This window comes from Notechis scutatus, chromosome Z (assembly GCF_049901735.1).
Source record: "Notechis scutatus isolate UNSWTSFEM ecotype Mainland chromosome Z, rNotScu1.2, whole genome shotgun sequence".
In the NCBI taxonomy this organism is placed as follows: Eukaryota; Metazoa; Chordata; class Lepidosauria; order Squamata; family Elapidae; genus Notechis; species Notechis scutatus.
This window is the reverse complement of record NC_142025.1, coordinates 37,998,643-38,014,944: the sequence shown is the minus strand read 5'-3', so window position 1 is coordinate 38,014,944 and position 16,302 is coordinate 37,998,643. Positions and strand designations below refer to the sequence as shown.

The 16,302-nt window shown below is 34.9% G+C and overlaps 1 protein-coding gene across 1 annotated transcript in view; it reads right to left on the bottom strand.

Annotated features, from left to right (window-relative positions):
• The window catches only part of AGMO (alkylglycerol monooxygenase), a 139,198-nt gene that overhangs the window by 111,546 nt on the left and 11,350 nt on the right, over positions 1 to 16,302 (bottom strand). Inside the window, exon 3 of the mRNA XM_087947305.1 lies at positions 3,358 to 3,509. Within this exon, the coding sequence (XP_087803431.1) occupies positions 3,358 to 3,509 (152 nt within the window). The remainder of the gene's footprint in view (positions 1 to 3,357; positions 3,510 to 16,302) is intronic.

The following is a 16,302-nucleotide window of genomic DNA, read 5'->3' as shown; positions in this document are numbered from 1 at the left end:
AGCAAAAACAAATTCTATAGAACTTAATATGTAGCACTGCAAAGCTATATGCAAGAATAGCATCAGGATACTATCTTGAGGCCATCCTGTCAAGTTGAATACTTGGGGAATACCGAGCTGGAGATCTTAAGACGACTTGCTGAAAAGTCTTCTGAGATGATTTATGACAAAGAGAGAGAAGAGTTGAATTTTTTGTTTGTATTGGATTTTAGTTAAATTGAGTTTTTGTAATTTTGTTTTGCACTATTTATCTTTATTTTTTGAGCTACTTTTTCCTAACTTTAGCTTGAAGGTCAAAGACTGCTCATTATTAAAGCATATTGCAGTGTTATGAAGTATTTATTCCACTTCATAAAAACTACAGCTTATGTAATGGGTCAGTTATTCAGTACCTTCAGGTGAAATAATGGACTTTTAATGTAAAATCTTCACTCTAAAAAATCTGGGTTTTTCCAGAAATTCACAGAAAATGTGCCTCTATTATAATATCTCCACATTTTCAGGTAATGATTCATTCTGTATTATTCAGTTTGATAAATATAGCTCTGTCTCTATTTTATTCATAATTATTTCATCAATAATCAGACAAAGATTACCTACCTTTAATAATTGCCTAAAATAGAATACTTTAGGTAATTTTTTCTAGCCACAAGTACTTTCTTTGCCAATGAAGCGTTAATTACCAAATTTGTGGTGCTTGTCAATAGTGTAGAGGAGCAGCCCCCAACCTTTTGGGCATCAGAAAGGCAGTTCCATGGAAAGAGTTTTTTCCATGGATTGGGGTGGGTGTGGTTTCTTGTGCAAATGGAGCCTCATTTGTTTGCGTGACCCAGCCATTGGCATCAATTGGCTTGGTGCTGATCCACGGACCATGGATTGGGGCCCCTGGTTTAGAGCATTTCCAAAGATGATTAACTGAATGTATGGAAGTTCAGGCTAAAAATGGTTTGTCTTCTTGATGTCTGTTTAACTACTATCTGCTGGGAAATGAAAGGAAGTCTTCTTGTCAAATTTTATGAATCTTCCCATGTACATATCTGGCTGGCTATTATAAAATATTAAACAGAATGGAGATAGCAAAGCTTTTATGCTTTGCTATTATTCATGTTCTTCTGCTGTGTATAAGGGAAAAGGGTACTATTTCAAGAGTGTTTTCCAGACTGTATACAAATATGATGGCACAAGCCTGTTCCACTTGCTAACTGGCATCCTTCCAGTGATACAGGTTGGAAGCAAAAAATGAGACATCTGGATATGATCCTCTCCAGTTGAGAGACAGAATATATATACAGTGTACAATTTGTGCTTCTTTTCATGCTCAGTATGTCACTGTGTTCTTTCCACAACCTCACATAAATAGGAAAATAGGAAAATGGCAAGAAGAACTGCTTTTGTTAGTCTTCATCACAGCTTTTAAAGGCACTATAAAAGAAATGCTTGAAGAAATAATGTTGCCACTGTCATATTACTTTGTTGGAATATTAGAAAAATCACACTTAGAAAATCATATAGCAAAGTTATCTAACTGAAACAACTTTCATAACTTCCAGCTTTCAAGGCACTTTTGCTACACAGAATTGATTTTCCTTCTGTCAGCATGAGTTTGGTGGACAGAATTTTGTGTTGGGTATGATATATATTGATATATCTTGGTATGAATGTTATGCTTCCCAAAATGAAAATTTGAGTTTTTCAGGACAAATCAAATGCTGCCAAGTCAGCTAGTTTATGAAGCATATCACCAGTCTCTCTCACACCCACACACCAAACTTGGCTACTTCTTATGATGAATATTCCCCTCCCCATTATATTATTGTCTCATCTCCATGCATTTCCTGACATCCCACCCACCTTCTCCCTAAATCAAATCTGAAGTTCCTCCCTATAGCATTGCTATATGTCAGATTACCTCCTTCCTCTTTTACTTAACTCAGAAACTCCCTGCTTTCTACTCGCCTGGTTCTGACACCATCCTCTGTTTTATTATCATTGTTTCCATCAGAAACAGACTGTTCCATTCTTCCATTAATTAATGCATTAATTTAACATATGTTCCCATCATTTTTCAGAGGCTGTTCCAATGTTTTCCACATACAAAATCAAACAATATTGTTATATAAGGAAAATTCACAAATGCATCATCCAATTCATTGAAGATGCCCCACTAATTTGAAGCAACCAAGTGGATTCTGAAAAGAAGAACAGCCATTTAGTGCACTGATTAATTTTCTGATCTCAGCAAAGTTACACACTATTTAATCCATGCACAAAAAAACTGACAACAAAAATCTTAGGTACTTAGAGCATCTAATATAATTGGCTAGATAATTGATTCAACTGCTGCCAAAAAACAACAACAACAACCAATCTAGCTTCTAAAGTCTGCATTATGAAGCACAAATATGCAACCTTTATATTTGCCTAAGGAACAGAAGATGAAATATAATGTTTGTTCCTACTTTTTATTATTCAAATACCTGTACTGATCATTCTAAAGATGAAACAGTGTCAATTTTAGCTCTATCAATATTTATCTATGTAAGTATTTGTGATATGATCATCATATCATCCAAGTGAGGCTATTGAAAACAATGTGGTTCCTTTAAGGAATCAACTTTTTAATTACTATTAAATATTTTTAAAAGAATATACAAGGAAAAATAATGAAAAAATGAAATAAAATAGCAATGTTCAAAAAATAAAAACAATTTTTATAACCATTTAATCCCTTTGCTTGAGGTAGAGTCATGGCAACTGAGTAGAACTGAGCATTTACTGGTCAGGTGCCCTTCCTGATGCCTAAGTGGAGTTTGCAACAGATATTTTCTCTTTGTGCCCTCATAGGGAAACATCTGTCAGTACCTAGGATTGAACTCTGGAGCTTCCAAGTGGGAGGCGGGCATCTTCAACTCTAAGTCACTGTGCCACTTACTGATAATATACTATGTAAATGAGAAATCTAAAATGACATAACAATACTACTTTTCCAATATATTACTTATGAAACTATAAAACTTTTAAAAATTTAAAATGACTAAGCTTTAAGCTACTTGTCAACACTAATATTATATATTCAACTAAAATTACAAGGTAACAATACTAGAAATCTAATTATCAATGAAGTTTAAATACAGATTCTATATGTAAAAAAAACCCAAATTTTGATGTAGGAATAACAAATCCATGTATTATATTATAACCCAACAATGATTTTTCTGAAATTTAAAGCAACTATGTAATTAATAGCAATATAGTTCTGGCACTATTCACTTTTCTTTCTTGACAGTTTTCTTTCAGAAAACAACTCAAAATGTTTACCATTCACAAAAGGAAAAAGAAATTACATAAAAATCTTACCATGGGCCATTCGATGAAACCAATAGTATCCAAAATCTACTCCAATGAAGGTCAAATACCAAGTCCATGATGAATCCCATGGTAGTTCCATCATTCTATAGTTGTTCCACACATAAATATATGCCGATATTTCAACACTTCGAGAAATCACACTGAAATTCAAAAGCAAAAAAGGTACATTAGAGATGTTTAGACTATCATCTTCCAAGTTTTATTTATCACATTTCTGTCAAAAGATCATGGAAGAACTGCCCCTGGGGCTAAAACTAGAGCAAATCTGTAATTTAGCAAGCAAAAAAGTTTTTAAAAAAGATTAAAAGATTCTGCTCATGATCAACATGGCAGCAAAATCATCAAAAGTTTAAAAAGAATGAGAAATTATTGCACAAATGAATATGATATCTGTTTACATGATAACTAACAAAAATAAAATATAACTGTAATGTTCTGACCACCACATTTTTATCCCAGCAAAAACCCTCAGTGATCAAAGTCTAATATCTCTAAATTACCATTTGAGAAAACCTCAATTTTTCTTAGTTATTATTCCAAATCCCCCAAAGCATTGGAGATGGGAGGAAAAGGAGGGAGGGCATAAGAAGACCCTGTTTCACCCTGGCTGTCATGACCCACCTGTGACTCACTCATAGTTCTCTAACAGCTGGCCTGATTTTCAAACCAAGATATCTGTTTAGCTTCACTTTGGCAGCTGGAGAACCAACAATTTCACACAAGTTTCAATGACAGGTGTACTTGTTCTTTACTGAAGCAAAACACCTGGAACATGTTTAATCTTTGTTAAGAGCCTTACAAAATATTACTAAAGATGTTTTTAAAAATGCAATTCACCATATTTTTGCAATTTGTAAATACTACCACAAATCTTAACCTAAATTCTTAATCATTTAGACAACTGGCCAGAAAGGAACTTTAGCTGTTCTAAAGGGACTGGGAAAGAGAGGGGAAAACTCTCTCAATACTATTTTGCCAGGATTTTTTTAAAGACACTTTTGCCTAAAGTAGTATTACTTACTTACCAGCTATTGTCCAAAATACAGTTATATATACTTAAGACCCAGTGAATCAAGGAAGCTTAAGAGTGCCTGAGTCTACTTGGATCATGGCCATAGGGTATTGTTTTCTCATTTTGGCCTCATTAAGTACTGTAATGTTTTTGCAACATATCCAGACATAGAAGAGATTATTTCTTAAATTGGTCACTGAGCTCTTTCTTTTGCTGGGTTGTAGCTAAAGGTAGATATAATTCTAAAGTACAGATTTTTCACCTGAAGTTACATAAGTCAAATTTGCATATTTTAAATCAACCACTAGCATACTAATAGGATTATTAATTGGTTAACTTTGTCAAATATGGAAACTAATTTACAACTGCTTTATCTGAGGAGAACATTTACCAAAGTCAAAAGCAACATTTATTAAGTCTAACTGTACTTCTTTAAACCTCCCTTTTCCTTCTTGAGAAAACTAAATAAGAATATTTTTAATCTGAATTTTGCTCTGTAATTGAGCTAATTGCAAATAAATCTTTAATGAACAAGATATAATCTATTTGTTGTCTGACAAATTCTCACTGAAAAACAGTGGGAATATTAATTTATTCATTCTGATTTGGTTTCTGTCTTGAACAAAAAAATCATCAAAAATAACCCCTACATGTGAAAGACCCAATTACATATAAATGTGCATTAACTGTTATTAATTTTAAAGGACAACTACTGAAAATATGATCTTATGAATTAATATCAATCAGCCAATTTTAAATATTCAAAAATATGTCAAAAGGTAAATATCTATAGGATAATGAAATTCAAAGATAATTGATATCTTAATTTATTTATACATTTTTCATATAATTTATAAAATAATTTTGTGACAATAAATTCTTAATATCTGTTAAATTTTTATATGCATATCAAATACCAAAAGTTAACTGAAATCTGTCTCCCATCCCTCTGCCTATGGCAACTTGGGAGCAGATTAGGGAAGCTTCGTGAGTTGACACTAAACACACAGAAATACTGAAACATATCAAATATGTATTTCCTATAACGAAGACTCCATGAAATAAAGGGAGAAGATGATGTATAGGATGTTTGTCAAACCTCACACTGGAAAAGGAAAACAACTTGCCTTTAATTTAGTCTCTTATATTTTCTGAACAGGTGCCAGTTCATGACCTGACAACTAATTTATTACTCCATCAACTGATTTATTAGTCTTGAAATGACCCTGACATAGGCAGTGACATATAATGGTCATAGTTCCTCCCCATTCTGCTTTTACATTTTATTTTAAAGTCAAACAATCCAGAAGATGCTGGAAAGAGTGAGAAAGAGCTGGGAGTTTTACTCCCTGTCTTCACAGCACTGCAAATACGATTGCTTTCCATTTTTAATATACAAACATAGCTACAAATTGATCTGTTTGCTAAAAGTATCTTGGAAAGATATTAGAATATTTTCCTGTGCTAAGTTCTTAATTACAGGATGTAAAACTAATACTTTAACAACACTTCTTCACCCTGAAAAGTAGTACACCGGAAAAAGCCTAAAATCTCTCTCACATAAAAGAGATAAAATTTCAACACAAACCTAAAATGTCAACCTAAGTGAAAACTCAAATATTTTTCCAAGTATCTGTTTTCCTTTCAAATACGTTACATGTGTTTAAGTACAAACAAGAATTCCTAATACCTTATATAATTGACCATATTTTTAAAAAACCAGTTAAAATCATTATGCAATGTTGTATCATATTTATGAAATCTTATTATCCATGATTGTTTATTAATAGCACATTAATTAATGTTAATAGCACATTAATTAATAGCACATTAATTTTCATAGCATTTTACATATTGTAACAATTGTTTCCACTAATTAATGGGGCATCTAATATCTAATTTTATTTATTTAATCATTTTATTGACTCTTTCTTTTTTGAAATATTTGGGAAAAATAAATTTAACTGAATACCAAAGTGCACACACTACATTTTGGACTTACATAAAAAGCTAAAATATACATGTTATTATAAATACAGTATCTTCAAAGGAAGATTGTTGAGTGAACTTTAGCAGGTTAAACAAATTGTAGTGGAGAAAAACCAAATAATTAATGATTAATCAAGACAATCAATGAAAATTTATTGAAATAAACTCAGAAATTAAGCTACTTGCAGAAATATAATCTAACCATGAGTATTAAAAGAAACAAGAAATAAAACTACAAACTTTGAAAACTAAAGCATCCTGTAACTAAAGCACTCCATAAGCATTTTTTGAAAAATATTGAAGGAAAGTTTGACAGCACCTGAACATAGCATAGGAATGGGAGGTGGAGGAAAAAGAAAGGGTTTTTTTTGCTACCCAAGAACAAGCCATATGCACATATGTTAATTGGCCCAAAATAGAAAATACAAGTTTGGGTAGTAAATGATGAGATGCATGGTGAAACTGTTGACCATTTAATAACTGGATGCAGTAAAATCCAGACTGGTTACAAAAAAATAGGCATAACTTGCGTTAGCAAGATATTGCATTAGCATTTATGTAGAAAACCAACTTTACTTTCATATTACTTGCAATATGACTTCATGGAAAGTCACTGAATATAATAGAGCAAAAATGTTATGAGTTCTTACAGTCCAGATTGATTGGTACTTGGAATATAACACATTAATTTTATTGTCACTGAAAAGAACTCTGATTGCTTTTTCAATGAAGCCATTTGAAAACATTAAGTTGAAGACAAGCAATATAAAACATTTTGAAAATACTGGTATTTATAAACAGAGATTGCAAACATTTAAGAGACTGTTAATTGTTATTGGATCATAAGGTGTTATATAACAAGGACTTAAAAAGAATTTGCACTGCCTAAATTTAGAAAAACTAATGATAGACCAACTCCAAACATTAGCACATTTGGCACCTCAAAGATAATTACCACAACAGATAGTCCTTGTTTAGTGATGGCAACCCTGGAAATCCCTAATTTCATCATTAAGTAGGACTGCCTGGTTATTAAGCGAATATCTATCAACTTCCAACAAGCAAATCAAGTAGGCTGGTCTATGAGTAAATGCCTGCTTCAGCCCAATGCAAATGGTAGGCATAATGGCTGCTGGTGTAGGGAAACTCTCCTATGCTCTACCACCCAACTGTTCTTCACTATCTTCTTCCTCCCATTCCTGACAAGGCAAGCCAAGCCTAATTAAATCTTTTGTGAAGCCACAATTGTCAAAATACAAATGCTGCTGGTATCCTAGCTCCAGCCACCCTTGCCACCCTGAGGTCTAGACAGCAACCTTGCAAGGACTCAAGAATAAAGGCTCATGCAGCCAGCATGTGCACCTGAACCGGTGGTAAAATTAAAAAAAAATACTACCTGTTCTGTGGGCGTGGCTTGATAATATGGCAGGGGAAGGATACTGCAAAATCTCATTCCCTCCCCATCCCACTAACCTGCTTTCCAGCTCCATTTTCCTGTGCAGGGCAACAAAAGAAGACCCCAGCCAATCAGCTGGGACTTGGAAGGCAGAGAATAGATGGGGGTAGGACTAGTCAGAGGTGGTATTTGCCAGTTCTCTGAACTACTCAAAATTTCCGCTACCAGTTCTCCAGAACTGGTCAGAACCTGCTCAATACCACCTCTGACCTGAACAGCAAGGGGAAAGTCAAAAGTCAGTCGCTGTTCTAATGACAAACAGCACAATCCAGTACAAGATTACTGGCTGAAAAGTACAGAGAAGGGGCAGAGAAGGGGGACAAATAAATAGGTAATGGTTGTTTATATTCTGTAATCATGTACATTTTGTAGTCATGCAAGTGACCTGCCAAGTGCCTGATATTTCATCAAGTGACCACAGGGGCACTCCAACAGCTATTACTTCAAGGACCAAGCACTAATACTCTGTTCAGCACTGTTGTAACTTCAAACAATTAACAAACAAATTATTATTAAGCAAGGGATTAAAGTTATAACTTTAAATCTACTTCTATCTGAATAAAAAGGTATTGATATGTGGGATACCAACTGGCAAATTATTTTCAGCTAATTTTAAAAAGTTTTTATTTTAATCTTTGTTGTTCTGGCCTCTAATCACAAAGCTGCATTTGAGATTAAGCCTAAAAATGTAAAATTGCTTTGAGAAATATAGAATGTATTCAAACATTATGTCAGTAGTAGAATAGCAGAGCACACTAAATTGAAACTGGGATAGAACAATTTGATGCCTGCCAGAACCCATCTTTCACCACAATCACTCCCACCGAATATGGAAAAAATATTTTAAACCATACAAGATTTCCCCAAATATGTGAAGCCAGATGTGGAAGGCAACCATGCAAACCCAGTAAAAGACACAGCTGCTTTATGTACTTGAAAACAGGTGGTATGTGCACACTAATATTTTACCCTTTGAATATACATGTTCACACAGTATTGCTATCCACATGTTATTAGATTTGATTTCCCATCCTCTCTGATCACTACTCAAACATACAGAACTGAATCTCAGCAACATCTGGAGTCCCATAGGATTCCCATCTCTGGCTTTTGTCCAAAAAGATATTGGCAAAGCAACAGAAAATGTTTCCTAAATTAGGGATATAAATTATTTCCACAGTCCTATATTCTTTCTTTGAAAAAATAGGATATTACTTCAGATATAAAATATTTTTAAAACACATTTATTAAGATTATGTCCCAAACTTATTTCATTGTTGTTATGTTTATGTTATACTAGTTTAGCAACTGAAAATTAATAACATAATAAATAAATATTATATTCTAGCTAGTAATATTTATTTCTAGCATATAGACGCTCCTAAAAAAATTTGTTCTTTGTACTTTGGGGAAGCAGGCACTATTAAAGCAAGTACAGGTAATACCCAGGTTACGAACATTCCCTCAGCAAACGTTCTAAGTTACACGATCAGTGCCCCAGTGCATTTCCAAACAAGGCCCAAAACTATAAATCTTGCAGCACTTGCTTGCCCTTATGAACAACCACAGAAGCTCTGCAACATTCATCCTAAGAATGTTGCCAGCTGAAATCGGGCTTTTGAGGGTGGATCTGTCCCTCCGACGCGCCGGTCAAGCCTCCAGAGGCCTAGCCTGGCAAGTTGCAGGCCAAAATGGAGCTTCTGAAGAGCAGATCCAGCCATTAGAAGCCCTGTTCAGGCATCTAGAGGCTTAACCCATACCCTGCTGGGTAAAATGGAGTCTCTCTTGGCCAGATCTGGTCCTCTGAGTCTCAGGTCGGCCTTCTGTGGGACTTATTCTACTTACTTTTCAAAGAGAGAGAAGAGGCTGACCCACATAGCAGAGAAGCCAAAGTCTTTTATTCAGAAGCCGGTGAAACTGTAAGAACATGATGTTTAAGGAAAACAGCTTTCCCATCTGAATAAAAGCGGGCTTCTCTGCCATGAGGGCCTGCAGGCTTAGTTTGGGCCCAGTTTGGCCAGCGATGAGTGGCCTCCTGCTTGCTGCTAATTGGCTATTTCAAATGAGCAGCTTGAGGGATTGGGCATGGTATCCAATCAACAAGGGGCTTGCAGTTCAGCCCAATGAGACAAAGGAAGCAAGTTTCTTGTTGATTGGCTGCTGCTGCTGCCTCAATACCTGAAGCTGTCCTGAAGCAGGAGGCTGCTGTGGCCCTGTCCAGCCCTCTTCTACTTCTAGAGGCCTGCTGGTCACATAGTGCCAAGCCAAATACTTTTACTCAGAAGCTAGCAAAAATGGTTTCCTTAGATTTCACATTCTTACAGCTTTGCCATCATCTGAATAAAAAACACTTCTGCTCCTCTTCCAGTGGGTCAGCCTCTTCTGGAGCTCAGGAGATCTTCAAAACGTAAGTAATCCATGCAAAATGGGGTGGGAAGGAGTAAGTAGAATACGGGACACTAGCAAAACAGGTCCAGTCTGTAGAGACCTGGTCGGGCAGAATGGGGGGAAAGCAACTGTGGGACCCCAGGGAAGCATGAGGTATCTCAGTGGATTGGAGGAGCCTTGGATGGCCTCCTCCAGTATTAGGTTCCACATGCTGTTTCCCACTCTGAGGTACCTCATGTGTATTTAATAACCTGTGCAGATGTAAGCTGTAAGAATGTGAAATCTAAGGAAAACATTTTTGCCAGCTTCTGAGTAAAAATATTTGGCTTGGAACCATGTGGCCAGCAGGCATTCAATTAACAAATGCATTGGGGAAAGCAGGGAGTGATCACATTCCTTTTATATAATTCAATCAAACAAATCCTCAGGTTATGAATGTAGTTGGCAGGCTCTATTATATTCGTAACTCAAGGATTACCTGTACTTCAAGGTTTATGGCAAGTTTTATCATTTGTTCTTTCACAAAAAACATTCAGAACAATATTCAGAACAGTATTTTATAGGATGGTTGTGTTTTTTGTTTATTTACCAACCATTGCAAACCATTTTCTCACATGTAAGTCTGATCATAAAATATGATCCTGTCTTAATTATGATATTTTTGTCTTAATGGCTTGTCTTTACCCATTTCCAAAGGGTCAAAAGGATGGGAGACAATCTGATCTCAGGGGGCATCCTGTTTCAAGAAAAAAAAAATCTTTATCCAGGTGTTCATCATCAAACTTTTGTAGGGTATGCAACTGTAGCTCCCTCCATTTGCTAGGCATATAAGATGGACAGATTTTACTTGAGCTATCTAACCTTTACTTAAATAAAATGAAAGTAAGGGTAGCAACCATATGCAGATAAAGTTAACTGCATAAATCTTGTCTAATCAAAAATCAGACACAACTGGTCAGGCTCATTTTTTATAAACCAGGCCATAATGGTACATTTTGCTATAGTTTTGCTACAAAAAAAATTGTAAGTTCAAACCAGTTTAATAATATTATGTCCCTGCAACATCCACACATACACAAAGGAAATAAACAAAGATATTGATAATGATAATGATTTTTGTTGTTGTTGCTGTTGATGATGATGGAGAATCCAACTCTCACAGATAAATACTGTACTTTCCTCTGAGGATACCAATGTTGAACCCTAAGACGAATGAAAATTAAAGTGGTAGGGTTCATTTCTGATATTTTTTTCCAATAAAATATTTATATTGTCATGAGCAATTTTAAGGATTTTGTCATATAACTTATTTCTGAATAAAAATAAGAAAAAATAACATGTTCAATTCAGCTAATTTGTTTAAAAAAATACATTATGTACCACAGTGGTCCAAATGTTATTTCTTTTCTAAGCCAAAAGCAACTCTTTCACATTCTTCCAATAAACATAAAAAGGGTTATTATTTATTTATTTTCTTCTATACCTAGAATTCTGCTTTAACTACTAAGGAAAAGTGTCAATGACAAATTTTCTAAGAATATCACAAATTTCAACTGCTATGTGGGGGAAAAAAAGGAGAATTAACCTTAGGAGAAAATACTATCAATAGCATGTTAATCTGTCCCTCAGCTGTTAATGATTTATACTGCAATGTCTCTTGATACAATGGGTTCAACTAAAATATTATTATAACAATTTCTGCTGGGTTACCTGAGAATGGAGTGGCTGAAAGGCACTGATGGGAATAACTATTTGTATTTTGGAGGAACAAAACATATTTTTAATTTTTAAATCTGCTTAGTTTTTGTCTATAGATGATAATTCATTTAAAGTGTGGATTAATGTTTAGTAATACTAAATAGAAAAAATTAAAGAAACTTCTGAACCCAACTGCATACTTTTGAAGCATTGCAAAAGTTTGTGCACTTGGGTACTAGTATATGAAGGCAATATTGGTACATGAAGTATTAGTACTTCATTATTATTAAATAATTATAAAGTTTTAGTACCTGAAGGCAGATTATTATATAGTTCCCATTATGAAACTGTTCAAAAGAAACAGACCTAACAAATAGGAGGTGGAGTTGTGTTATATATAAATGATCATTACATCGCTATAGAAATGCATGAAATCAAGGATGAAAACCTCCAAGAATCCATATGGGTCAATATAAAAGTAAAAAAAGAATGACATTGCTATAGGCCACCCAACCAAGCAAAAAAAATAGATGATCTCTTTGCTAATCAATTAACAAATATATGTAGGAAACATATCACAGTAGTAGGGAGTAATGGGGTTGGACTAGATGACCTACAAGGGACCTTCCAACTGTTCATCTTTAAAAAGTCAAGAAGTATAGGAAACTTTGAAAAATATGACAGTAAAATCCAGTCCAACACAATACCACTAAAAAAGAAAAAATATTGAGTGCCTCAATAAGGAAATTCCTGGAAGCCTAATTTTCCACTAATAAATCAATAAACAGACACATTGACATCAACCCAATGTACCAACAATTTAGAATGAAAGAACAATATCAACTACAATCCAGAAGGCAGCATTTAAAGGCCAACGAAGAATCACACTGCAAACAAAGTTATAACTCGACAGATCACAAGAAATCAGACCACATCACATGCAGCTGATCAAATCAACCCGAAACCAGACCATGACATCATCAGAAGACATCCAAACAACAATAACAGCACTAATTTATATCACACAGATGGTACTTAAAATCAAGGGTTATAACTACAGCCAGCCAATCACACAACCAAAATCAGACCAGGATCCAGAAAGCTATTTAAAGGCCAGTGCTCCCCCAGACAAGAACAATTGAAAGCATACTGAAGATATCTCCTCAAATGGGGACGAAACGTTTGCAACCAAATCGCCAAGCTCGGACCTCAAACCAACAACATGACTACCAAACCCAAGTTACTAATATTCAGAGATATTTCAACTATAATATTTGTGCCAAGGTTGCTGCAAATATTTCTGCATCAATATTTAACCAGGAAACTATCGTAATTTGCAGACTCAGTGTTAGGAATATGAGTCACCTAACAGCTATTTGGGTTATAAATATATAAACCAGGATAAACATTTTAAAACTGTATCTTTAAGAAAATGCAAAACTGTAATTAGGTGTGGTTTCTCAAACGGCCATAAGATGGAGCCACAAACCTGGGTTGTTTTGCCTTCGTCTTAGAAGAGAGTGTGAGTGTCTCTCTGTTTCCTTCTGTTGGAAAGTATTGCTGTTCCTCCATTTTTCCTAATTGACTGATATTCCTGGATTTGATGTAAGTCTGATACTGAACTGTTTTTTTTTGACACTGGACTTTGTTATTGAATTATCCCTGGATTGAAAAACTGACTGATTTACCTGTGAGTGACTTTGGGCTGCCTATTTTGAACTTTGCTTAAACCTTTCTGGAAGTAAAAACCTACATTTACTGTACAGTGTATCTGTGTGCTGTGTGTGTATTATTCAAACACTACTCTCAAATATGTCTCCCTGTATGCGCTCATTCTCCTAATGGGGAATTACCTCAACACTCAGCAACATCTTTATCAATACAATTATACAAGTTTTAATAAAGCAATCTGTAAAATCATTATTTTAAAAAGCACAATTACATATTTCTAATAGTACTGAAGCAGTGAACATAATATCTTTTATATTATTCAATGAGCAACTTCTAGACCATAAACCTAATTGTGCCTCTTATTTCTTGTTGAGAGCAGGATGAAGTTAAATAGGCAGATTGATCACACATATTTTAAGAACTATAATAAATAAAACTGATTTATGTTTTTGATTATATGTCTCAGTAATATCCCATTGAGAATTTTATAAATGTTGCTTTATTGGATTAAAATCATTACATATTTTCATATTTACATATCATATTGTAGAATAATGGTTTTCCAAATTGCTTTAATGAAGCTTGTATTGATTAAAGGTGATCTTAGTGGTAAAAAATTTATATTAATGCAATGGTTGTAGCTTAGAGTCTATTATGTTTCACCTTTTCTCTCTTTGTTTTATATCACTAAATGTTTCCAAGTACTGTAACTAAGTTCTATAGTTACCTGGATTACTTAGAGTACTCAAAAGAACTTAATTCTGAATATATGTAGGGGAGAAAATGACATTTCCAGTGCTTGGCTTGCTTAAATTCTGCTAAATGCAATACTTCCCTCCGAGAAAGTTGCTTAGAAGGAAGCTGTAAAGTTGTCATTCTTTTATATGAAATAATACTGGGCTACTTTTCGAGCCATTAAGCAGAGGAATGGACTCCAATATATTATAGAACTGCAAAAGATTTCCGAGTCAAAGATCAGCTATGTAATACACTGCCTGCCATTGCAGATACTCTGCTGTAAAAGGATCAGTGATAAATGGCGCATGCCCTCATTTCATATTATTGAGGCCTACACACCTGTCTCCTGTATAATCCCACGAGTAACCCAGGAAGGCATTGAATTTTTCTACTCATGAAGGTACAAAAATATATTTAGTGAATAAATCATGTTTCTACCTATAATTATGATTTTAAAAAGTAATTATGTAGTCTTTTAAAAATTCAACATTTAAAATATATTTTAGAAACAAAATATTATAAATGCTGGTCCATCAAAACAATCAAAACTACAACTAGTATTACAGAGCAGTGATAGCTCATTCATGATATCATTTTAGAAAAGGCTTTGGGGGCTATTGAATCCTCTTGTATGTCAGTATCAAACTGAGCAGTAGATGTATGTGGGTGAGAATTGAAGTGAATCTTAACTCCTTCCAACTACATGGATAAATATTTTACCATAAAAGTAGCAGCCATGCTGTTTCTTTTCCTTTTATTTTGAATAAAATAAACAAACTGTTTAAAACTACCCTTTTGTTGTCTACAAATCCAGACTCCCTTTGTGTACTTTCCTTTAATAATCTCTTTTCCCCTTCTTTTTGTGCTCTTATTCTTTTCATTATTACTCGGGTTTCTGTAAGGACATAACAGCATCTTTTAATTGATTATGCTGGGTTTTTCTCTTTGTCATGTTTACTTATGTGCTTTTGTGGGATACAATATAATAAGTTGTAATTTTTCATTATATAGACTAGCATATAGTTAATGAACTACTTATCCAAGGTACAGCCATATTTAAATTTGCTTTTCAATTGTATTGCTGATGATTTCCCATAAGCCTTAACTCTCAAAAAAAGCCTCTCTTTCCAGGACTAGATTTGGCAAGAGACCATTTAATACATTGTAGCATTTGTAGCTGTTCTCAAGCCTCCATGAACAAAGAAAATAGTCAAGTTTGCAAGAATGTATCTGCTTTGATGTTTTTCTTTCATGAATGTTTCTTTCACTTGGGAAATGTTCTTTTCCACAGTTATGTTGCAATTCTTTTGAAATAGGAGAACTGATAAGGGAGACATGGAGGGCGGGTTAATGTTGAGCACGCTTCGGTGACAATAAGGGCTTAACTAACTTTAAATGTTTAGGGCTTATAATAGATTCTAGACCAGTGGTGGCTAAACTTTTTGGGCTCCTGTGCCAAAAATTGTGCATATCCTTGCACGCTCATCACATGCCAGCATCCAGAAGGCAATGTGCACTCCCCCACATCCCTATGCATGCGCATGCAACCCCACCCACCCCACCCCCTTACCTGCGCTGCACCTCACAACTGATTTTCGGCTGGTTTGAGGCCTTTTTCAGCCTCCCAAAGGCTTGAGGAAGGCTTCTGCAGGCTTCTACAAGCTTTGTAGGCCGAAATCTAGCCTTGTTTTGTCACTTCCTGTATTTCCAAAAATACCAGAAGTGATGGAATGGGGCTAGATTTCGGCCTACAAAGCTTGTAGAAGCCTGCAGAAGCCTTCCTCAAGCCTTTGGGAGGCCAAAAAAGGCCTCAAACCGGATGAAAATCAGCTGTGAGGCACACATATACGCAGTGAGGTAAGTTTGCCTGCAGCTCGCATGCCGGCACAAATGGCTCTGTGTACCACCTGTGGCATGCATGCCATAGTTCTAGTTCACCATCACAGTTCTAGACGATCGGAAAGCATGTGATCAGACCGGG